General features: G+C 50.1%; 1 protein-coding gene across 3 annotated transcripts in view; it reads left to right on the top strand.

Moving 5' to 3' along the window:
* CPQ (carboxypeptidase Q) overlaps positions 1-19,526 on the top strand; it is a 128,990-nt gene that overhangs the window by 101,120 nt on the left and 8,344 nt on the right. For all 3 annotated transcript variants that reach the window (XM_068164318.1, XM_068164319.1, XM_068164317.1), the window contains exons 5-7: positions 5,806-5,917; positions 7,908-7,999; positions 12,421-12,622. In XM_068164318.1, the coding sequence (XP_068020419.1) occupies positions 5,806-5,917; positions 7,908-7,999; positions 12,421-12,622 (406 nt within the window). The remainder of the gene's footprint in view (positions 1-5,805; positions 5,918-7,907; positions 8,000-12,420; positions 12,623-19,526) is intronic.

Raw genomic sequence — 19,526 nt, forward strand, 5'->3', positions numbered from 1 at the left:
CTTGAGGAGGGCAGATTGAGACTGGAGATTAGGAAGAAATTACTTGCAGTGAGGGTGGTGAGACACTGGAACAGGCTGCCCAGGGAGGCCTTAATCATCTGGACATGGTTAAGGCCAGGTTGGATGAGGCCTTGAGCAACATGGGCTGGTGGGAGCTGTCCCTGCCAACAGCAGGGATGTTGGAACTGGATGATCTTCATGGACCTTTCCAACCCAAACCATTCTGTGAATCTATGAATTCTACTCAGCAGTGTTTAAACACAATTGGACAAAAATATCAATTCTCTTTGTCTGGTAGTAATGAAGACAAAATTTTAAATACAGGAGAGTTTACATTCAAATTCATAGCAATAGACTAGACTAGACTAGACTAGACTAGACTAGACTAGACTAGACCAGAATAGAATAGAATAGAATGGAATGGAATGGAATGGAATAGAATAGAATAGAATAGAATAGAATAGAATAGAATAGAATAGAATAGAATAAACCAGGTTGGAAAAGACCTCAAAGATCATCAAGTCCAACCTATCACCCAACACCATCTAATCAACTAAACCATGGCACCAAGTGCCTCATCCAAGCTCTTCTTAAACACCTCCAGGGATGGTGACTCCACCACCTCCCCAGGCCGCACATTCCAATGGCCAATTACTCTTTGGGGGAAGAACTTTCTCCTCACCTCCAGCCTGAAGCTCCCCTGGCACAGCTTGAGACTGTGTCCTCTTGTTCTGGTGATGCTTGCCTGGGAGAAGAGACCAACCCCCACCTGACTACAACCTCCCTTCAGGGAGTTGTAGAGAGCAAGAAGGTCTCCCCCGAGCCTTCTCTTCTCCAGGCTAAGCAACCCCAGCTCCCTCAGCCTCTCCTCACAGGGCTGTGCTCGAGGCCCCTCCCCAGCTTTGTTGCCCTTCTCTGGACACCTTCCAGCAACTCAACATCTTTCCTAAACTGAGGGGCCCAGAACTGGACACAGGACTCAAGGTGTGGCCTAACCAGTGCTGAGCACAGGGCAGAATGACTTCCCTGCTACTGCTGGCCACACTGTTCCCGCTGCAGGCCAGGATGCCCTTGGCCTTCTCGGCCAGCTGGGCACACTTCTGGCTCATGTTCAGCCTAATGTCAACCAGTACCCCCAGGGGGTTTCAAATGTATCTCTAACCTTGCATGTAAGTCTCTTGATGATGAGCACTCAACTCCATCAGTGTTGTTCTCCCTGGATGCTGGGAAGCTGTGCTTTAACTAATGGTTGTGTGGATGCCAAACACAGTGTCACTGCAAGAGCTCTTTAAATGCTTATCTTTATGATGCAGTGCTTGAGACATTCCCTTCCAGTCTCTCTCCTGCTGTTGGAAGGTCTGGGTTGGATTCCAGAAAGGAAGATGATGTGTGAAGCATCTGTTGCAGCCTGTGTGCTGCTGCAGCACTTAGGTTACAAGTTCTGATTGTTTAGATTTTGGGAGGCCTTTGGTAAAAAAAAAAACTACAGGCAATTCATTTCCAGAGTCTTACTGCAGGAGACAAAGAAAGAGCTGATGGAAATACTTTGAAACCTGAGGAGTGTTGGTTTGTGTACAGGAAGATGATTCTGTCCAGCCATGGAATATCCAATTGAAAGTTTTAATAACTCTTGAAGTTTTCATTCATTTTGCTCTGTGAGTTGAAGGTTTGAGGTGGAGCAAGGAAGACAATGGGTCAGGGAAAAAGATCAACCACATTTTGATCCAGATGATAGAACTTTGTCCTAAAAAGAGGGAAACAGACAGCCTGCAGACTCATTCCTTTAAAAGGGGAAGGTTGCTGTGGGTCCCAGTGGCAGCTTTGCTGTGTGGGTAAGCAGTAATAAAGCATATTGCTTAGTGTCCAAGGGCATGAGATTGAGCAAGTCTAATTGCCAGGTACTACACTTTGGCCACAACAACCCCAGGCAGTGCTACAGGCTGGGGTCAGAGTGGCTGAGAGCAGCCAGGCAGAAAGGGACCTGGGGGTGCTGGTTGACAGCAGCTGAACATGAGCCTGCAGTGTGCCCAGGTGGCCAAGAAGGCCAATGGCATCCTGGCCTGCATCAGGAAGAGTGTGGCCAGCAGGAGCAGGGAAGTCATTGTGCCCTGTGCTCAGCACTGGTTAGGCCACACCTTGAGTCCTGTGTCCAGTTCTGGGCTCCGCAGGTTAGGAAAGATGTTGAGATGCTGGAAGGTGTCCAGAAAAGGGCAACAAAGCTGGGGAGGGGTCTGGAGCACAGCCCTGTGAGGAGAGGCTGAGGGAGCTGGGGTTGCTTAGCCTGGAGAAGAGGAGGCTCAGGGGAGATCTTCTTGCTCTCTACAACTCCCTGAAGGGAGGTTGTAGCCAGGTGGGGGTTGGTCTCTTCTCCCAGGCACCCAGCACCAGAACAAGAGGACACAGTCTCAAGCTGTGCCAGGGGAAGTTTAGGCTGGAGGTGAGGAGAAAGTTCTTCCCAGAAGGAGAGATTGGCCATTGGAATGTGCTGCCCAGGGAGGTGGTGGAGTCCCCATCCCTGGAGGTGTTCAATAAAGGCTTGGATGTGGCACTTGGAGCCGTGGTTTTGTCGTCAGGAGATGTTGGGTGACAGGTTGGACTTGATGATCTCTGAGGTCTTTTCCAACCTGGTTTATTCTATGATTCTATGGTTTGGGAATAAAGGTTGTGGCATGTCTGTCTGCTAGCAAGCACATCAGCCTGTGCTGGCAAGCAAGCACGTGGTGAGTTAAGTTTGGAGAGGAAGCAAAGAGAGTTGAAAGTTCTGAGAAAGAAAGAACAAGCTGCTCTTTAGATTGTGATCACAAACTTTCCCACCTTCTGAATCATGACACTGCTGATGTGTCTGATGTGTTTATAAACATTTCATAGTGTGCTTTCTGAATTGGAAGAGGTCTGGTGCATTCTGGTTGCACATAGCCTGGCTCTGTCTAGTAGTTGATCTGGTTTGATATAAAGGGGAGTTGTAGTTGTATTGCTCTGCTCTCACCTGGAGCACTGTGTCCAGCTCTGGAGCCTAAGTACAGGAAGGACATAGAGCTGATGGATCAGGTCCAGAGGAGGGACATGAAAATGATCAGGGGGTTGGAGCACCTCTGCTCTGAGGAGAGACTGAGGGAGCTGGGGGTGTTCAGCCTGCAGAAGAGAAGGCTCCAGGGAGACCTAATAGCAGCCTGCCAGTACCTGAAGGGAGCTGCAAGAAGGCTGCAGAGAGACTGTTTGCAAAGGCCTGCAGGGATGAGAGACAATGGGTTTGAACTAGAGAAGAGCAGATTTAGATTGGATGTTAGGAACAAGTTCTGCACCATGAGGCTGCAGAGATTTTCCAGGGAGGTGTTGGGCCCCATCCCTGGAGATACTGAAGGTCAGGCTCACCAAGGCTCAGCAAGGCTTTGAGCAACCTGATCTAGTTGAGGATGTCCCTGCTGACTGCAGGGAGGTTGTTCTGGATGAGCTTTGGAGGTTCCTTCCAACCCAGACCATTCTATGATTCTATGTTTCTGTGACCTGTGCTCATATTGGGTTGCATGAGAAATTTCAGTGGGCTGAGGTTTATTTTTGTCTTGCCATGATCTGCCTGCCCATTATTTTGCATACCAGGTGAGAACATACTAAGATTTCTCTCATGTGTAGGGGAAAATAAGAGAACTTTTGTTCTTGGGCTTCAAATTAGTCCCTTGCAAAGAGAGCTGTGCATGTGACAGCAAAGGCTATCACCCTCCAGGGGTGATAAGGGGAAGCATTCATTGTGTTCTCATTGCCTGTGCTAGGGTAGTTGTCCTGGGATGAATCATACAATGTTAGGGGTTGGAAGGGACCTCCAGAGATCAGCCAGTCCAACCCCCCTGCCACAGCAGCATCACCCAGGGCAGGTCACACAGGAACACATCCAGGTGGGGTTGGAAAGTCTCCAGAGCAGGAGACTCCACAACCTCTCTGGGCAGCCTGCTCCAGGGCTCTGCCACCCTCACAGGGAAAAAGTTTTCCCTTCTGTTCCTGTGGCACCTCCTCTGCTCCAGCTTGCCCCCAGTGCCCCTTGTGCTGTCCTTGGACATCCCTGAGCAGAGCCTGGCTCCATCCTCCCCACACTGCCCTGCACATCTTTATCCCCAGCAATGAGGTCACCCTCAGGCTCCTCTGCTCCAAGCCCCAGCTCCCTCAGCCTGTGCTCACAGGGAGATGTTCCACTGCCTGCAGCAGCTTTGTGGCTATGTGCTGGACTCTCTCAAGTAATTCCCTGAGGTCCCTCTTGAAGTGAGGAGCTCAGCACTGGACACAATATTCCAGGTCTGGTGTCACCAAATGAATGAAGGCTGAGATGATATTCCAGGAGGATCACATTTATTCTCACTGGGACAAGGTGCTAGGAGGAATGGCTGGTTTTGAGCTTTGGCAAGTACCTGGTGATACACAGACTACTATCCCCTGCTGTAAGTACAACATTTGTTTTGCAGAAGGCTCATCTGGGTCTTGCTACCATGTAATACTTAGTTTTATAGTTCCATTAGTCATAGAGATAGTTTAAATACCTTGTCCTTGTTGTAGCACATGTGGGATCCAGTGATCAACTACAGCTCCTTTGTGCCAGGTATGATAGATACAAAATAAACCAACAGCCTCTCTTCTGGGAGCACTTCAGTCTAAGTTCATATTTCTTCTTCATGCACCTAAAAATAAGGTTAATCAAGTTTCAGGCCTAAGAGCTTAGACAGCTGGAGTATGAAAGACATCTTCACCCTTCTGCAGTGTGGTTGTCCTGTCTCTCTGGGAAGCAGACACTTTGTTCATGTTCCAGACAAAGCCTCTCATGGGAACATTTCTCACAGCACATCTAGTTGGATTGAGGCTGTGGGTTGAAGCAGGAGGATGCCTTTGGTCATCTCTCAGAATCACAGAATGTTAGGGGCTGGAAAGGACCTCAAAAGCTCATCCAGTCCAACCCCCCTGCCACAGCAGCATCACCCAGGGCAGGTCACACAGGAACACATCCAGGTGGGGTTGGAAAGTCTCCAGAGCAGGAGACTCCACAACCTCTCTGGGCAGCCTGCTCCAGGGCTCTGCCACCCTCACAGGGAAAAAGTTTTCCCTTCTGTTCCTGTGGCACCTCCTCTGCTCCAGCTTGCCCCCAGTGCCCCTTGTGCTGTCCTTGGGCATCACCCAGCAGAGCCTGGCTCCAGCCTCTGGGCACTCACCCTGCACATCTTTATCACCAGCCATGAGGTCACCCTCAGGCTCCTCCTCTCCAAGCCACAGAGCCCTCAGCTTCCTCAGGCTCTCCTCCTAAGGAAGATGTTCCACTCCCTTCATCATCTTTGTGGCTCTGTGCTGGACTCTCTCAAGCAGTTCCCTGAGGTCCTTCCTGAACTGAGGTGCCCAGAACTGGACACAATATTCCAGATGTGGCCTCAGCAGGGCAGAGCAGAGGGGCAGGAGAACCTCTCTCAACCTACTAACCACAGCCCTTCTAATCCACCCCAGGATGCCCTTGGCCTTCTTGGCCACAAGGGCACATTGCTGGCTCGTGATCAACCTCCCATCCACCAGGACTCCCAGGTCCTTTTCCCCTTCACTGCTCTCCATCAGCTCAGTCCCCAACCTCTCCTGCTCCATGGGATTGTTCTTTCCCAGGTGCCAGACTTGACACTTGAATGACTACAGAACAAGACTTCAGCTGAAATGTTCTCTTCCTCCTGCTCTAAACATGAAAGGCAAATTGGTGACAGACTGATTGAAACACTGAAATGCTGGGCTGGCTTTCCTGATTCGGTGTTTTCATGTGGATGTGTTTTCTCCCCATTGCTTTTCCAGGTCGTATTGATCAGCGGACATCTGGATAGCTGGGATGTTGGGCAGGGAGCAATGGATGATGGTGGTGGAGCATTTATATCCTGGGAAGCATTGTCACTCATTAAGGATCTAGGTAAATACTAAATGTGAATTTAGTTTTACTGCACTGTGTTTGCAGGGCATATTGAAGGGGGTCTTAGCAGCTTTTCTGTTGCAGCCAGTCCTCTGAGCACAGATATTCATGTTTAGTATTGCAAGTTTGTCTCTTAAACTCAGATTCACTGAGTGCATTGGGTTGGAAGGGAGCCTCAAAGGGTTCTTGGCCCCCCCCTGCACTCAGCAGGGACAACTCCAGCTACAGCAGGCTGCACAGGGACACATCCGGTCTGAGCTTGAATGTCTCCAGGGTCAGGGCCTCAACCACATCCCTGGGCAGCCTGTTCCAGTATTTCACCACTCTCACTGTGCAGAGCTTCCTCCTGATGGCCAACCTGAATCTGCCCTGCTCCAGTCTCAAACCATTGCTCCTTGTCCTATCCCCACAGCCCTTCTGAGCAGTCCCTCCCCAGCCTGACTGTAGGTCCCCTTCAGATACTGAAATGCAGCTCTAAGGTATCCCTGAAGCCTTCTCTTCTCCAGGCTGAGCAGCCCCAATTCTTTCAGCCTCTCTCCTCAGCAGAGGTGCTGCAGCCCTCTGAGCATCTTGGTGGCCTCCTCTGGATGTGCTCCATCAGGTCCATGTCCCTCTTGTGTTGAGGGTTTCATAGCAGGACACAGCCCTGCAGGTGAGGTCTCCCTGTGCTGCTGTGTGTGCACTTTGGTGGAGGACTTCAGCTGGGAATTCAATTCCTGGTTACTTGGCTGTGGGTTTTGTTGGTTTGTTTGTGGTTTGTTTTGTTTCCCCAACACTCAGATGAGTTTCAGGGATGTCTGTAGAGAAGGCAGAACTATTTCAAAACTTCCCAGACTGCCTTGTTGATATCCCAGGAGGTTTTTCCTCCTTCATCAGCTGGAATCTGTTTTTCCTCAGTATTCCCTCTTTTCCAGAGGTGTCACCTGTGGTCAAGGGGAATGCACCATCAATTCCTTAGCAACTAAAATCAGCTGCTGCTCCTGCTCTTGGCTCTGGCAGGTTTTCAGTAATGAACAAACCTTCCCTGCTGCCCATGAGTAGGATCTGTGCACTTGAAACAATCTCCTTGATAATGGAAGAGTTCTTTGTAGGTGAGCTCTGCTGTGTGATTAGCCACTCTCACACTTCAACAGCAAACATCAGACACCCCTGTGAATTCCTGTTCCTTTGTTGTGCAAAGGAAAGGCTGGGGTCAGAGTGGCTGGACAGCAGCCAGGCAGAAAGGGACCTGGGGGACTGGTTGACAGCAGCTGAACATGAGTCAGCAGTGTGCCCAGGGGGCCAAGAAGGCCAATGGCATCCTGGCCTGCATCAGGAACAGTGTGGCCAGCAGGAGCAGGGAAGTCATTGTGCCCTGTGCTCATCACTGGTTAGGCCACACCTTGAGTCCTGTGTCCAGTTCAGGGCTTCTCAGTTTAAGAAGGACATTGAGACTCTTGAACATGTCCAGAGAAGACAACAAAGCTGGGGAGGGATCTGGAGCACAGCCCTGTGAGGAGAGGCTGAGGGAGCTGGGGTTGCTTAGCCAGCAGAAGAGGAGGCTCAGGGGTGACCTTCTTGTTCTCTCCAACTCCCTGAAGGGAGGTTGTAACCAGGTGGGGGTTGGTCTCTTCTCCCAGGAGGCCAGCACCAGAACAAGAGGACACAGTCTCAAGCTGTGCCAGGGGAGGTTTAGGCTGGAGGTGAGGAGGAAGTTCTTCCCAGAGAGAGTTGTTAGCCATTGGAATGTGCTGCCCAGGGAGGTGGTGGAGTCCCCATCCCTGGAGGTGTTCAAAAAAGGCTTGGATGTGGCACTTGGTGCCATGTTTTAGTTGTCAGGATTGAGACTGGAGATGAGGGAGAAATTCTTTGCAGTGAGGTTGGTGAGGCACTGGAAGAGGTTGCCCAGGGAGGCCATGGATGCCCCCTCCCTGGAGGTGTTGAGTGCAGTCCAAGTGCTCAGGTGTGTAGGGATTTGATACTCATGCCAATATTTACCCTTCTGGTTTAGGCCTGCGCCCCAAGAGGACTCTGCGTGTGGTGCTGTGGACAGGAGAAGAGCAAGGAGGAGTAGGTGCCCAGCAGTACTATCAGCTGCACAAGGTGAGTGATCTCTTCAGATGGTCTGCTTCACAGCTCTTTTCTTCCTGGTCCTCTCTCTTGCATATTGTTTTGTGTCAAAATGTTCAGCTCAGTGTCAGACTCAGCGCAGTGATTCCGGTTCTGCCTGGATGTCTGGTTTTGGCTTTCCACCCTAAGTGTAAACTTCATTGTACATCTGTCTCGGTCCGGAGACACAGTTCTTTTAAATATTCCCGTGTTGTGAAATGAGAGGCACAAACGAGGCCAAAGTATCAACAGCTAGACTATTTATTACATAAATAAAGTGGACATAAGAAAGGGAGAGGGAGAAAATAGAGAGGGAGAGAGAGAAGAGAGAGAAGAGGAAAGGGATTGTATTACCACACCCCCTCACCACCTCCCAAGACATTTTGAGTCTGTGGAGGAAAGGTGCTGCAGGAGATGTTGGGTCTGTAGAGAAACGGTGCTGAGGCTTTTGCTGGAGAAGAGCTGTGGTCCTCTGGGCAGCCTGGGTCTGTAGAGAAAGGATTTAGAATAAACTTTTATTTAGAATAAACCAGACCAGGTTGGAAGAGACCTTCAAGATCATCGTGTCCAACCCATCAACCAATCCAACCCACCCAAACAGCTAACCCATGGCACCAAGCACCCTATCAAGTCTCCTCCTGAACACCTCCAATGATGGTGACTCCACCACCTCCCTGGGCAGCCCATTCCAATGGCCAATCACTCTTTCTGTATAGAACTTCTTCCTAACATCCAACCTGAACCTCCCCTGGCACAGCCTGAGACTGTGTCCTCTTGTTCTGGTACTGGGTGCCTGGGAGAAGAGACCATCATCCACCTGTCTACAACCTCTCTTCAGGTAGTTGTAGAGAGTGCTAAGGTCACCCCTGAGTCTCCTCTTCTCCAGGCTGAGCAACCCCAGCTCCCTCAGTCTTGAAGGAAATGTACAGTATTTCAGTATTGGTTGCCTGCTGATGTAGTAACATTTTCCAAGCACTTTTTAAACTATTTAGAATAAACCTTTATTTAGAAATAAAGGATGCTGAGGCTTTGGCTGGAGAAGAGCTGTGGTTCTCTGGGCAGCCTCTTTTCTCCATGAGTTGCAGCAGGCAGAACTTTTCCTCCTCAGCGGCATGGTCCTTCTCCTGTGTTTTCCTTCATCTCCGTTTTTCTTCTCCCTAACATGCCAATAGTTCCTTAAGTCTTTTATAAAGTTTTTAGTCCTTAGGTATGTATCCAAGTATTGTCCCTCAGGAATTCCAGGGGCCAGGAAAACATCCTTAGGTAAATGTTCCGGTATCGTTCCCCCTGGAAATCTTTCTGTGCATTTCTGTGTGTTTGGGCAAGAGATCTGGATGGGGGGTGGAGGGGGGCCCTCTGCCTCCTCCGTCTCCCTCCAGACAAACCCCCACACTCATTACACGTCATTGTCTACCCTTTCCAGGGTACTTGATGAGTGGAGATTATCTTGTCCTGAAGGCGTGAATGGCTGGGTCATTGTTGTAGGCCAGCTGTGGCCCAGTGAGCAATGTTATCTTTGCACCTTCCAAGAGTCCTTCTAGTGGCTCTGCCCAACACATGTTGTCTGGGCAAACAGCAAGTGATTTTATCTTTGTTGAGTCACACCAAGAGAGACAAACTTTTAGTCTCTCACAACATCCAACAGCAAGTGTCATGTTGTTCCACTTGACCTCAGATACTGTCACAAACCTCCTCTGCAGCAGGTGTTTCATGGTGCTGTCTGCTATAGCTTTCAGAGATTCATAGAATGGTTTGGGTTGGAAGGGACCTTAAAGATCACAGAATCACAGAATCATCAAGGTTGGAAGAGACCTCAAAGATCATCAAGTCCAACCTGTCACCACAGACCTCATGACTAAACCAGGGCACCAAGTGCCACATCCAACCTCCTCTTGAACACCTCCAGGGATAGGGGCTCCACCACCTCCCTGGGCAGCACATTCCACTGAAAGTTCTTCACAGAGAGAGTAATTTGCCATTGGAATGTGCTGCCCAGGGAGGTGGTGGAGTCACCATCCCTGGAGGTGTTCAAAAGGGGATTGGATGTGCCACTTGGAGCCATGGTTTAGTTGATTAGATGATGTTGGGTGATAGGTTGGACTTGATGATCTCTAAGGTCTTTTCCAACCTGGTTAATTCTAATTCTAATTCTATTTCTAATTCTAATTCTAATTCTAATTCTAATTCTAATTCTAATTCCATTTCTAATCCTAATTCTAATTCTATTTCTAATTCTAGTTCTACACAGAGAATTTCAGCAGGCATGACACCCTTCTGTTGGTTGTGGCTCCTCTTCCTTCCCCCCCACCCCAGCCATCTGATCTGGCAGAATGATATCTAGCTAGGAGTGTGGGACACTGCATTACTCAGAGCAGCAAAATAAAGCAGATGACTGTTGTGCATCATATTTAGCATGAAAAATAGCTTCACCTTTTCATGATTTACTCTGGCAAATTTCTGGCAATTAGGGTAGGGTGGCTGGAACGTTGCTTGCTGATGATAATGAGTGCAAGTTAACTGTGAGTGGTATTTCAAGATGCCTTGTGAAGTGAAAGATTGTCTCTGTGACTCATCTGCATGGCTGGGCTTATTATGGCTTTAGTTAGCTACAAGCCAGTGGAAATATGAGTGCAGTAATTCAGCACAGACAGACATGGATTACCTTGAGGTGGTAAATTACCTCCTCCTGCCAGTGGGCATGTGGCAAGGGAGGAGAGATGAAGACAATATAGTACTGGGCAAGTACAAGTACTTTTGTAGCCTGTTTTATTATTTCTTTCCATTTCATTTGAGGTCCTTCTCCCTCATCTGTCATGGTAGGGTGGCAATGCTAGGAAGTGGTTAAGGTCCTGCAGAAATAACAGAGAGCAGCAGCAGCAGCAGGGTGGTTTTAGTATGGTGCCAATACTTAACTCATTTCCCTGAAGAGAATAGAATAGAGTAGAGCAGAGTAGAGTAGAGTAGAGTAGAATTGAGTAGATAGAGTGGGATAGGATAGGATAGGATAGGATAGGATAGGATAGGATAGGATAGGATAGGATAGGATAGGATAGGATAGGATAGGATAGGATAGAATAGCATAGAATGGAATGGAATGGAATGGAATGGAATAGAATAGAATAGAATAGAATAGAATAGAATAGAATAGAATAGAATAGAATAGAATAGAATAGACCAGGTTGGAGGGGACCTTCAAGATCATCAAGTCCAACCTATCATCCAACACCACCTAATCAACTAAACCTTGGCACCAAGCACCCCATAATGGCATGACCTCGCTCACTTGGGTATTCCTGTAGAGCTTTCTGATCATTAGAAGTAGTGAGAGGTTTCTTGGCTCTTCAGAGCTTGATGAGAATGCAAGAGCTGCCATACTGTGTCAACCAAAAGCTCTTAGAATCATAGAAGCAATAAGGTTGGAAAAGATCTCAGAGATCATCAAGTCCAACCTAGCACCCAACACCTCATGACTAACTAAACCATGGCTCCAAGTGCCACATCCAATCCCCTCTTGAACACCTCCAGGGATGGGGACTCCACCACCTCCCTGGGCAGCACATTCCAATGCCCAATCTCTCTCTCTGTGTAGAACTTTCTCCACACCTCCAGCCTAAACCTCCCCTGGCACAGCTTGAGACTGTGTCCTCTTGTTCTGGTGCTGGCTTCCTGGGAGAAGAGACCAACCCCCACCTGGCTACAACCTCCCTTCAGGGAGTTGTAGAGAGCAAGAAGGTCTCCCCTGAGCCTCCTCTTCTCCAGGCTAAGCAACCCCAGCTCCCTCAGCCTCTCCTCACAGGGCTGTGCTCCAGACCCCTCCCCAGCTTTGTTGCCCTTCTCTGGACACCTTCCAGCAACTCAACATCTTTCCTAACCTGAGGAGCCCAGAACTGGACACAGGACTCAAGGTGTGGCCTAACCAGTGCTGAGCACAGGGCACAATGACTTCCCTGCTCCTGCTGGCCACACTGTTCCTGATGCAGGCCAGGATGCCATTGGCCCTCTTGGCCACCTGGGCACACTGCTGGCTCATGTTCAGCTGCTGTCAACCAGTACCCCCAGGTCGCTCTCTGCCTGGCTGCTCTTCAGCCACTGTGCCCCCAGCCTGTAGCACTGCCTGGGGTTGTTGTGGCCAAAGTGTAGCACCTGGCACTTGGATGTGTTCAATCTCCTGCTCCTGGACTCTGCCCATCTGTCCAGCCTCTCAAGGTCCCTCTGCAGAGCTCTGCTACCCTCTACCAGACCAACACTCACCCCAAGGATCAGCTCCCTTCATTTATGCTTCTAGCACAGCAGCAGAGGAAGCATGTCCGAAGCAGCTGTGTGTGGCTGTGCTCACCCTGACCTCTAGAACACAGCACAGAGCAGCAGCACAAAGAGCAATCACCAAACCATCTCTTCTCTCTTTCCCTGCTCAGGAAAACATCTCCAACTTCGACATTGTCATGGAGTCTGATGAGGGCACCTTCAGGCCATCTGGAGTGGGTTTTACTGGCAGTGCTGAAGCTCAGGCCATCATGAAGGAGGTCCTGGCTCTGCTGCAGCCCATCAACGCTACACAGCTTTACGACGGCGCTGACGGAACTGACATTGCCTACTGGATGAGAGCAGGGGTACCTGGTGAGCATCCCCCTGACTGGCACTGCCAGCATCACAGGGTGTGAGGGCTTGGAAGGGACCTCTGGAGATCTTCCATTCCACCCCCCCTGCCAGAGCAGGAGCACAGAATCGATTGCAGGTCACCAGACAGGGCTGGAAAGTCACCAGAGAAGGAGACTCCACAAACTCTTTGGGCAGCCCATTCAGAGAGGTGGTTTGGAAAGAGAATCACAGAATGAGCCAGGTTGTAAGAGACCTCAGAGATCATCAAGTCCAACCTATTACCTAATACCTCACACCTCCTGACCACTAAACCATGGCTCCAAGTGCCACATCCAATCCCCTCTTGAACACCTCCAGGGATGGGGACTCCACCACCTCCCTGGGCAGCACATCCCAATGGCCAATCTCTCTTTCTGGGAAGAACTTTCTCCTCACCTCCAGCCTAAACTTTCCCTGGCACAGCTTGAGACTGTGTCCTCTTGCTCTGGTGCTGGTTGCCAGGGAGGAGAGACCAACCCCCACCTGGCTACAACCTCCCTTCAGGGAGTTGGAGAGAGCAAGAAGGTCTCCCCTGAGCCTCCTCTTCTCCTGGCTAAGCAACCCCAGCTCCCTCAGCCTCTCCTCACAGGGCTGTGCTCCAGACCTCTCCCCAGCCTCATTGCCCTTCTCTGGACAGGTTCAGGGGGAGGAATTGCTTTCTCCCAAGAAGGAAAATTTGCTGTAGGGGAAATGCTGAGCTGTTCAAGGGTGAGCAACAGAACTAGGCCACGGAGCGGTGCCGCTTGCAAGCGCTGTAGATTATGCAGAGCATAACAGGCCTGAAATCTTCTTTTCAGCTTTAAGGATTTGTAATAATTAATCCCAGCCTGCTGGTTTATAAATAGTAAACTCAGGCAAGGGTGAATTCTCCAATGCAGAGCAAATCATCCTTTTTTTTTTGTTATTAACACTTTGAGTTTGAAATGCAGGGCTTTTCCTCCCTGTTTTGTATGCCAAAGAAACAATCTTTTTGAGGCCTGGCATTTAAAAGGCTCTGAACAACCTGATCTAGGGGAGGATCACAGGATCCCAGGATGTCAGGAGTTGGAAGGGATCTCTGGAGATCTTCCAGTCCAACCTCCCTTGCCAGAGCAGGACCAGAGAATCCAGCACAGGTCACACAGGAACACATCCAGGCAGGGATGGAAAGTCTCCAGAGAAGGAGACTCCACAACCTCTCTGGCAGCCTGCTCCAGGGCTCTGGGACCCTCACAGTGAAGAAGTTCCTCCTCACGTTGAGGTGGAACCTCCTGTCCTGTAGTTTATATCTATTGCCCCTTGTTCTATCACAAGGTGCAACTGAGCAGAAGCTGTCCCTGTCCACCCCCTCTTGACCCCCACCCCTCACATATTGATAGACATTGATCAGATCCCCTCTCAGCCTTCTCCTCTCCAGACTAAACAGCCCCAGGGCTCTCAGCCTCTCCTCACCAGGCAGTGCTGCAGTCCCTTCAGCATCCTTGCAGCCCTCCCTTGGCCTCTCTCCAGCAGCCCCATGTCATGGAGCACTGCCTGTTAACCAAATACCAAAGAGTTCCTGCAGCATAAAGGAACAGGGATGCTTTTTTTTTTTGCCCCCTTGCGCCCCAGAGGGAAGGAATTAGCTCCACCAAAATGCTTCTAGCTGCTTTAGATTGCCCTGGAGCAGGGCAAAAAGTCTGAAGCATCTGGTGAGCTCCATGCTTTGTCTGCAGGCTTCTGACTGCTCCGAGTGAGCCCTTCTGGTGTCTCCTAGCAGTGCAACAAATGGAACACCCTGTAACAGCTTTTCTAATTGAGGCCAATTTCAACAAGCAGTCAACTGTTGACACTTCATCAGTTCTGTTGGAACTATTTGTGTGAAAATGCACTTGATGGCTTTGTTTCTGCAACACTGAGAGGAGCTATGGTGCTCTGCTTGAACAATGACAGCAGTTTCTGATAGGGTTTCTCAAGAAGAATTCCTTCTTTTCAGTGTCAAATAGGTTGTGCTGCTAAAGCAGAGGCAGGGTGAGCTGCCCCAAACACAGCAGGTGAATGCTGTTAGAAACACTTCCCCCAGACTGGATTGGTTGGAGAGAGGAGCAGATTCAAAGTGGATGATAGGGGCAAGTTCTGCACCATGAGGCTGCTGAGCACTGCAACAGGTTGTCCTTGGTAGTGGTTGAGTATCCCTGGAGGCAGAATCATAGAATCAATAAGGCTGGCAAAGACCTCAGAGATCATCGAGTCCAACCTGTTACCTAATACTTAACACATCTTCACAACTAAACCATGGCTCCAAGTGCCATATCCAGGCCTTTTTTGAGCACCTTCAGGGACAGTGACTCCACCACCTCCCTGGGCAGCACATTCCAGTGGCAAATTACTCTCTCTGGGAAGAACTTTCTCCTCACCTCCAGCCTAAACCTCCCCTGGCGCAGCTTGAGACTGTGTCCTCCAGGTGCTGGTTGCCTGGGAGAAGAGACCAACCTCCACTGGCTGCAACCTCCCTTCAGGGAGTTGTAGACAGCAAGAAGGTCTCCCCTGAGACTCAGCTCCCTCAGCCTCTCCTCACAGGGCTGTGCTCCAGACCCCTCCCCAACCTTGCTGCCCTTCTCTGGACACATTCAAGAGTCTCAATATCCTTCTTAAACTGAGGGGCCCAGAACTGGACACAGGGCTCAAGGTGTGGCCTAACCAGTGCTGAGCACAGGGCACAATGACTTCCCTGCTCCTGCTGGCCACACTCTTCCTGATGCAGGCCAGGATGCCATTGGCCTTCTTGTCCCCCTGGGCACACTGCAGTCTTGTGTTCAGCCTACTACCAACCACTACCCCTAGGTCCCTTTCTGCCTGGCTGCTCTCAGCCACTCTGACCCCGGCCTGTAGCTCTGCCTGGGGTTATTGTGACCAAAGTGACCAAAGATATTTAAGGTGAGGCTCAACAAGGCTTTGAGCAGCCTGATCTAGTTGAGGGTGTCCCTGCTGACTGCAGAGGGGGTTGGACTGGATGACCTTTGGAGGTCCTGTCCAACCCAGACCATGGTATGATTCCAAGAGTTCAGTGAGGAACGTCTGTAGCTGTGTTTTCCCAGTGAGAGGCAGTTTCCAGCTCCTGGAAATCTTTGTGTATCTTTTGTTTTCCTTTCTCATGAACCATCGATCAAAACGAATCGGAGCTCTCCTGGGCTCACATTTCATGCTGTGCTTTCACACTTGGAGCTGACCACTGGTTCCCAGGCTGCTCCTTTAGTCACTATGCAATGATCTTCCACAGCTCCCTTTTTAAGGATTCCATTAGGTAGTTATTTTTAGGTAGGGATACATCTAAACTATTGACACCTAAAGCCTTTGCTTCCCAAGGCAAAGTGCTAATCAAGTTTGGTCAAAACATGCAGGTCTGGGTTTGGAGATCCCAGGATCCCAGGATGTTAGGGTTGGAAGGGACCTCCAAAGGTCATTGAGTCCACCACCAGCCAGAGGAGGACCAGAAAATCCATTACAGGTCACACAGGAACGCATCCAGACAGGGCTGGAAAGGCTCCAGAGAAGGAGACTCCACAACCTCCCTGGGCAGCCTGCTCCAGGGCTCTGGGACCCTCACAGTGAAGAAGTTCCTCCTCATGTTGAGGTGGAACCTCCTGTGCTGTAGCTTCCATTCATTGCCCCTTGTTCTATCCCAAAGTGCAACTGAGCAGAGCCTGTCCCCTCCCTCTTGAGCCCCAGCACACAGATATTTCTAAACATTGATTAAATCCCCTCTCAGTCTTCTGTTCTCCAGACTAAACAGCCCCAAGGCTCTCAGCCTCTCCTCATAGGGTAGCTCTCCAGGATGATGAGATGAGTTGCTTGGCTTTGGTTGGTTGGTTTCTTTGCCTGCTTTTTCACTACAGGCTTTGTCAGTGTCTGAAATGATTTTGAAAAGACATTCAGCAAGCCCTGCTAGACCAGGACTTGGGTATTTCTACTGGAAAAGTGAGGGATCTGCTGGTCACAGGGATGCTTCAAACGTGATTTAAACCACTTCCTGAGGTAATAGGTCCTGCAGCTGGGTCAGGGCAAGCCCAGGCACCAATATAGGCTGGGCAGGGACTGGCTTGGGAGCAGCCCTGAAGAAAAGACCTTGGGGGTCTGGTGGAGGAGAAACTCAAGAGGAGCCAGCAGTGAGCACTTGCAGCCCAGAGAGCCAAGCAGAGCCTGGGCTGCAGCAAGAGAAGTGTGGCCAGCAGGGCCAGGGAGGGGATTCTGCCCCTCTGCTCCACTCTGCTGAGACCACAGCTGGAGCTCTGTGTCCAGTTCTGGAGCCCCTAGGACAGGAAGGATCTGGAGGTGCTGGAAGGTGTCCAGAGAAGGGCCACGAGGATGAGCAGAGGGCTGGAGCTGCTCTGCTCTGGAGACAGACTGAGAGAGTTGGGGTTGTTCAGTCTGGAGAAGAGAAGGCTCTGAGGAGACCTTCCTGTGTGCTTCCAGTGTCTGAAGGAGGCTCCAAGAAAGCTGGGGAGGGAGTTTTTAGGCTGTTGGGTAATGATAGGACTAGACTAGATGAGTTCCCTTCCAACCCTAACACTTCTATGATTCTAACAGCAGCAGAGCAAAGCTTCAGAGACTGAGAAGGGAGGCTGGAGTGATGATATTTGTGCTGTGGCATCCAGTGAACACTAGTTCAGCTGTAGGTGCTGGGGGAGAGGAGCACAGGAGCTGTGCTGTCTCTGCAGAGGGAAGGCTGTTGTGGCACAGTGCTTGCAGGAGGGCTGGTTCGAGGATGCTCCTCTCTGGGCTCCTCGGGGAAGTTATCTGTCGCTGCAGCGCCCATGCTGGGAGCACTTGTCAGGTAAGAGCTGAGCTGCATGTGAGATCAAGGTGACCCAGGACATCAAACAACTCCCCAGGCACATGTGGCAACTCCTCTATTTAAAATTCAACCAGTGACCTACAGGTGAAACTCCTTTGTGACAATGTCAGCCTGAACCTTGATGGCTGCTTGTGTCTCTCTGCCTCCGCAGTGGCCTCCTCTTACTTTTCTTGCTGTGTGTTTCACTGCACAAGAGGGGGAATTATTCTTCCAGGAACTAATAAAGCAGGAGTTCATCTAACTGTAATGCTTCTTCACAAAGAAAAAACTCAGTGCTAACCCAGACTATTAGGCATTTCCTCAGAGGTGGCACATAAAGACTAGCATAGATCAGCTCTCTCATTTTTATGTTTTCAGAGTGCTGCTTTATTACCTTCATCTGAGAGCAGATCTGTTTGGGCCCTAGACTTTGACATGCATGGTTTCCTTTCTTACTTCAGAAGAGGTTAAATCTTTCAGTTTCACCCTTTTTCTGGAGCATGCTGACCCTTGTCCCCCCATCCCCATCATCCCTTGTACCTCTTCCTCAGCTCCAGTCTGACCCTGCTCTCCCTCAGCTTCAAACCATGCCCCCTTGTCCTGTCTCTAGACACCCTCAGGAAAAGTCCCTCTGCAGCCTTCCTGTAGGATCCATTCAGGTACTGGAAGGCAGCTGTAAGGTCTCCCTGGAGCCTTCTCTTTTCCAGGCTGAACACCCCCAGCTCCCTCAGCCTATCCTCATAGGGAGGTGCTCCAGCCCACTTGGATCATCTTTGTGGTGCTGAATCCCCAGGTTCCTTTTCCTGTACCATGGGCAGTACCTGTTCTCCATTTTCCCCATCCCTGCTGACAGGCAGAGACCTGAGAGTTACTTTAAACTACAATTACAGTATCACAGTATCACTAAGGTTGGAAGAGACCTCAAAGATCATCAAATCCAACCTGTCACCACAGACCTCATGACTAGACCATGGCACCAAGTGCCACATCCAATCCCCTCTTCAACACCTCCAGGGATGGGGACTCCACCACCTCCCTGGGCAGCACATTCCAATGGCTAACAACTCTCTCAGTGAAGAACTTTCTGCTCACCTCCAGCCTAAACTTCCCCTGGCACAGCTTGAGACTGTGTCCTCTTGTTCTGGTGCTGGGTACCTGGGAGAAGAGACCAACCCTTTCCTGGCTACAACCTCCCTTCAGGTAGTTGTAAAGGGCAATGAGGTCTGCCCTGAGCCTCCTCTTCTCCAGGCTAAACAACCCCAGCTCCCTCAGCCTCTCCTCACAGGGCTGTGTTCCTTACTCTCCTTTCTGTACTCATTAGAGCCAATAACAGAGCACTTGCACAGCATTTTCTCCCATGCAATATAGTTTTACCTGGAAAGGAGGCTGTAAAAGCATCCTGCCTCTGCAGAGCACATTGCAGGTTTGAGTCTGGTATGGATCTGAAAGCTTTTTACTGGCAGCGCCTTAGATATTGCTCAGCAAACTCATCCCTTCCTGGAGCAGCAAACACCTCAGGCTTTCATTTGCAGGTGACATTTGAGGTGTAAATGTCTGAGGCTTCTGGAGAAGGCTTTTGATAGCGGAGCTTAGCTGAGCAAACACAAAGCTCAGAAACCATTTGTAGAGACATCTTCCTCACAGCAGAAAGTTCAGGATGATTTCAGTCTCAGTCTCTTCAGGACACTGTTAACATTTATCTACTCCAAAACTGGAGCCCTTCTACCTGTTTGTCTTCAAAACTGATTCTACAGATGTGACCTACAGTGCTACTGACTTTCTGAAGGCCAGAATTACTGAGCACCAATTTCCCCCCCCCTATTTAGCACTCTTTCCAGTGATGTAATCCCAGTCAATTCATAGTATAGTAACATAGTATCACAGTATCAGTCAGGGTAGGAAGGGACCACAAGGATCATCCAGTTCCAACCCCCCTGCCATGGGCAGGGACACTCCACACTAGATCAGGCTGCCCAGAGCCTCATCCAGCCTGGCCTTAAACACCTCCAGGGACAGGGCCTCAACCACCTCCCTGGACAACCCATTCCAGGGCTTCACCACTCTGATGGGGAAGAACTTCCTCCTCACCTC

Source organism: Melanerpes formicivorus, unplaced genomic scaffold (genome assembly GCF_026170545.1).
Source record: "Melanerpes formicivorus ecotype bairdi unplaced genomic scaffold, bMelFor1.0.p_v2 SCAF_79, whole genome shotgun sequence".
NCBI lineage: Eukaryota > Metazoa > Chordata > Aves > Piciformes > Picidae > Melanerpes > Melanerpes formicivorus.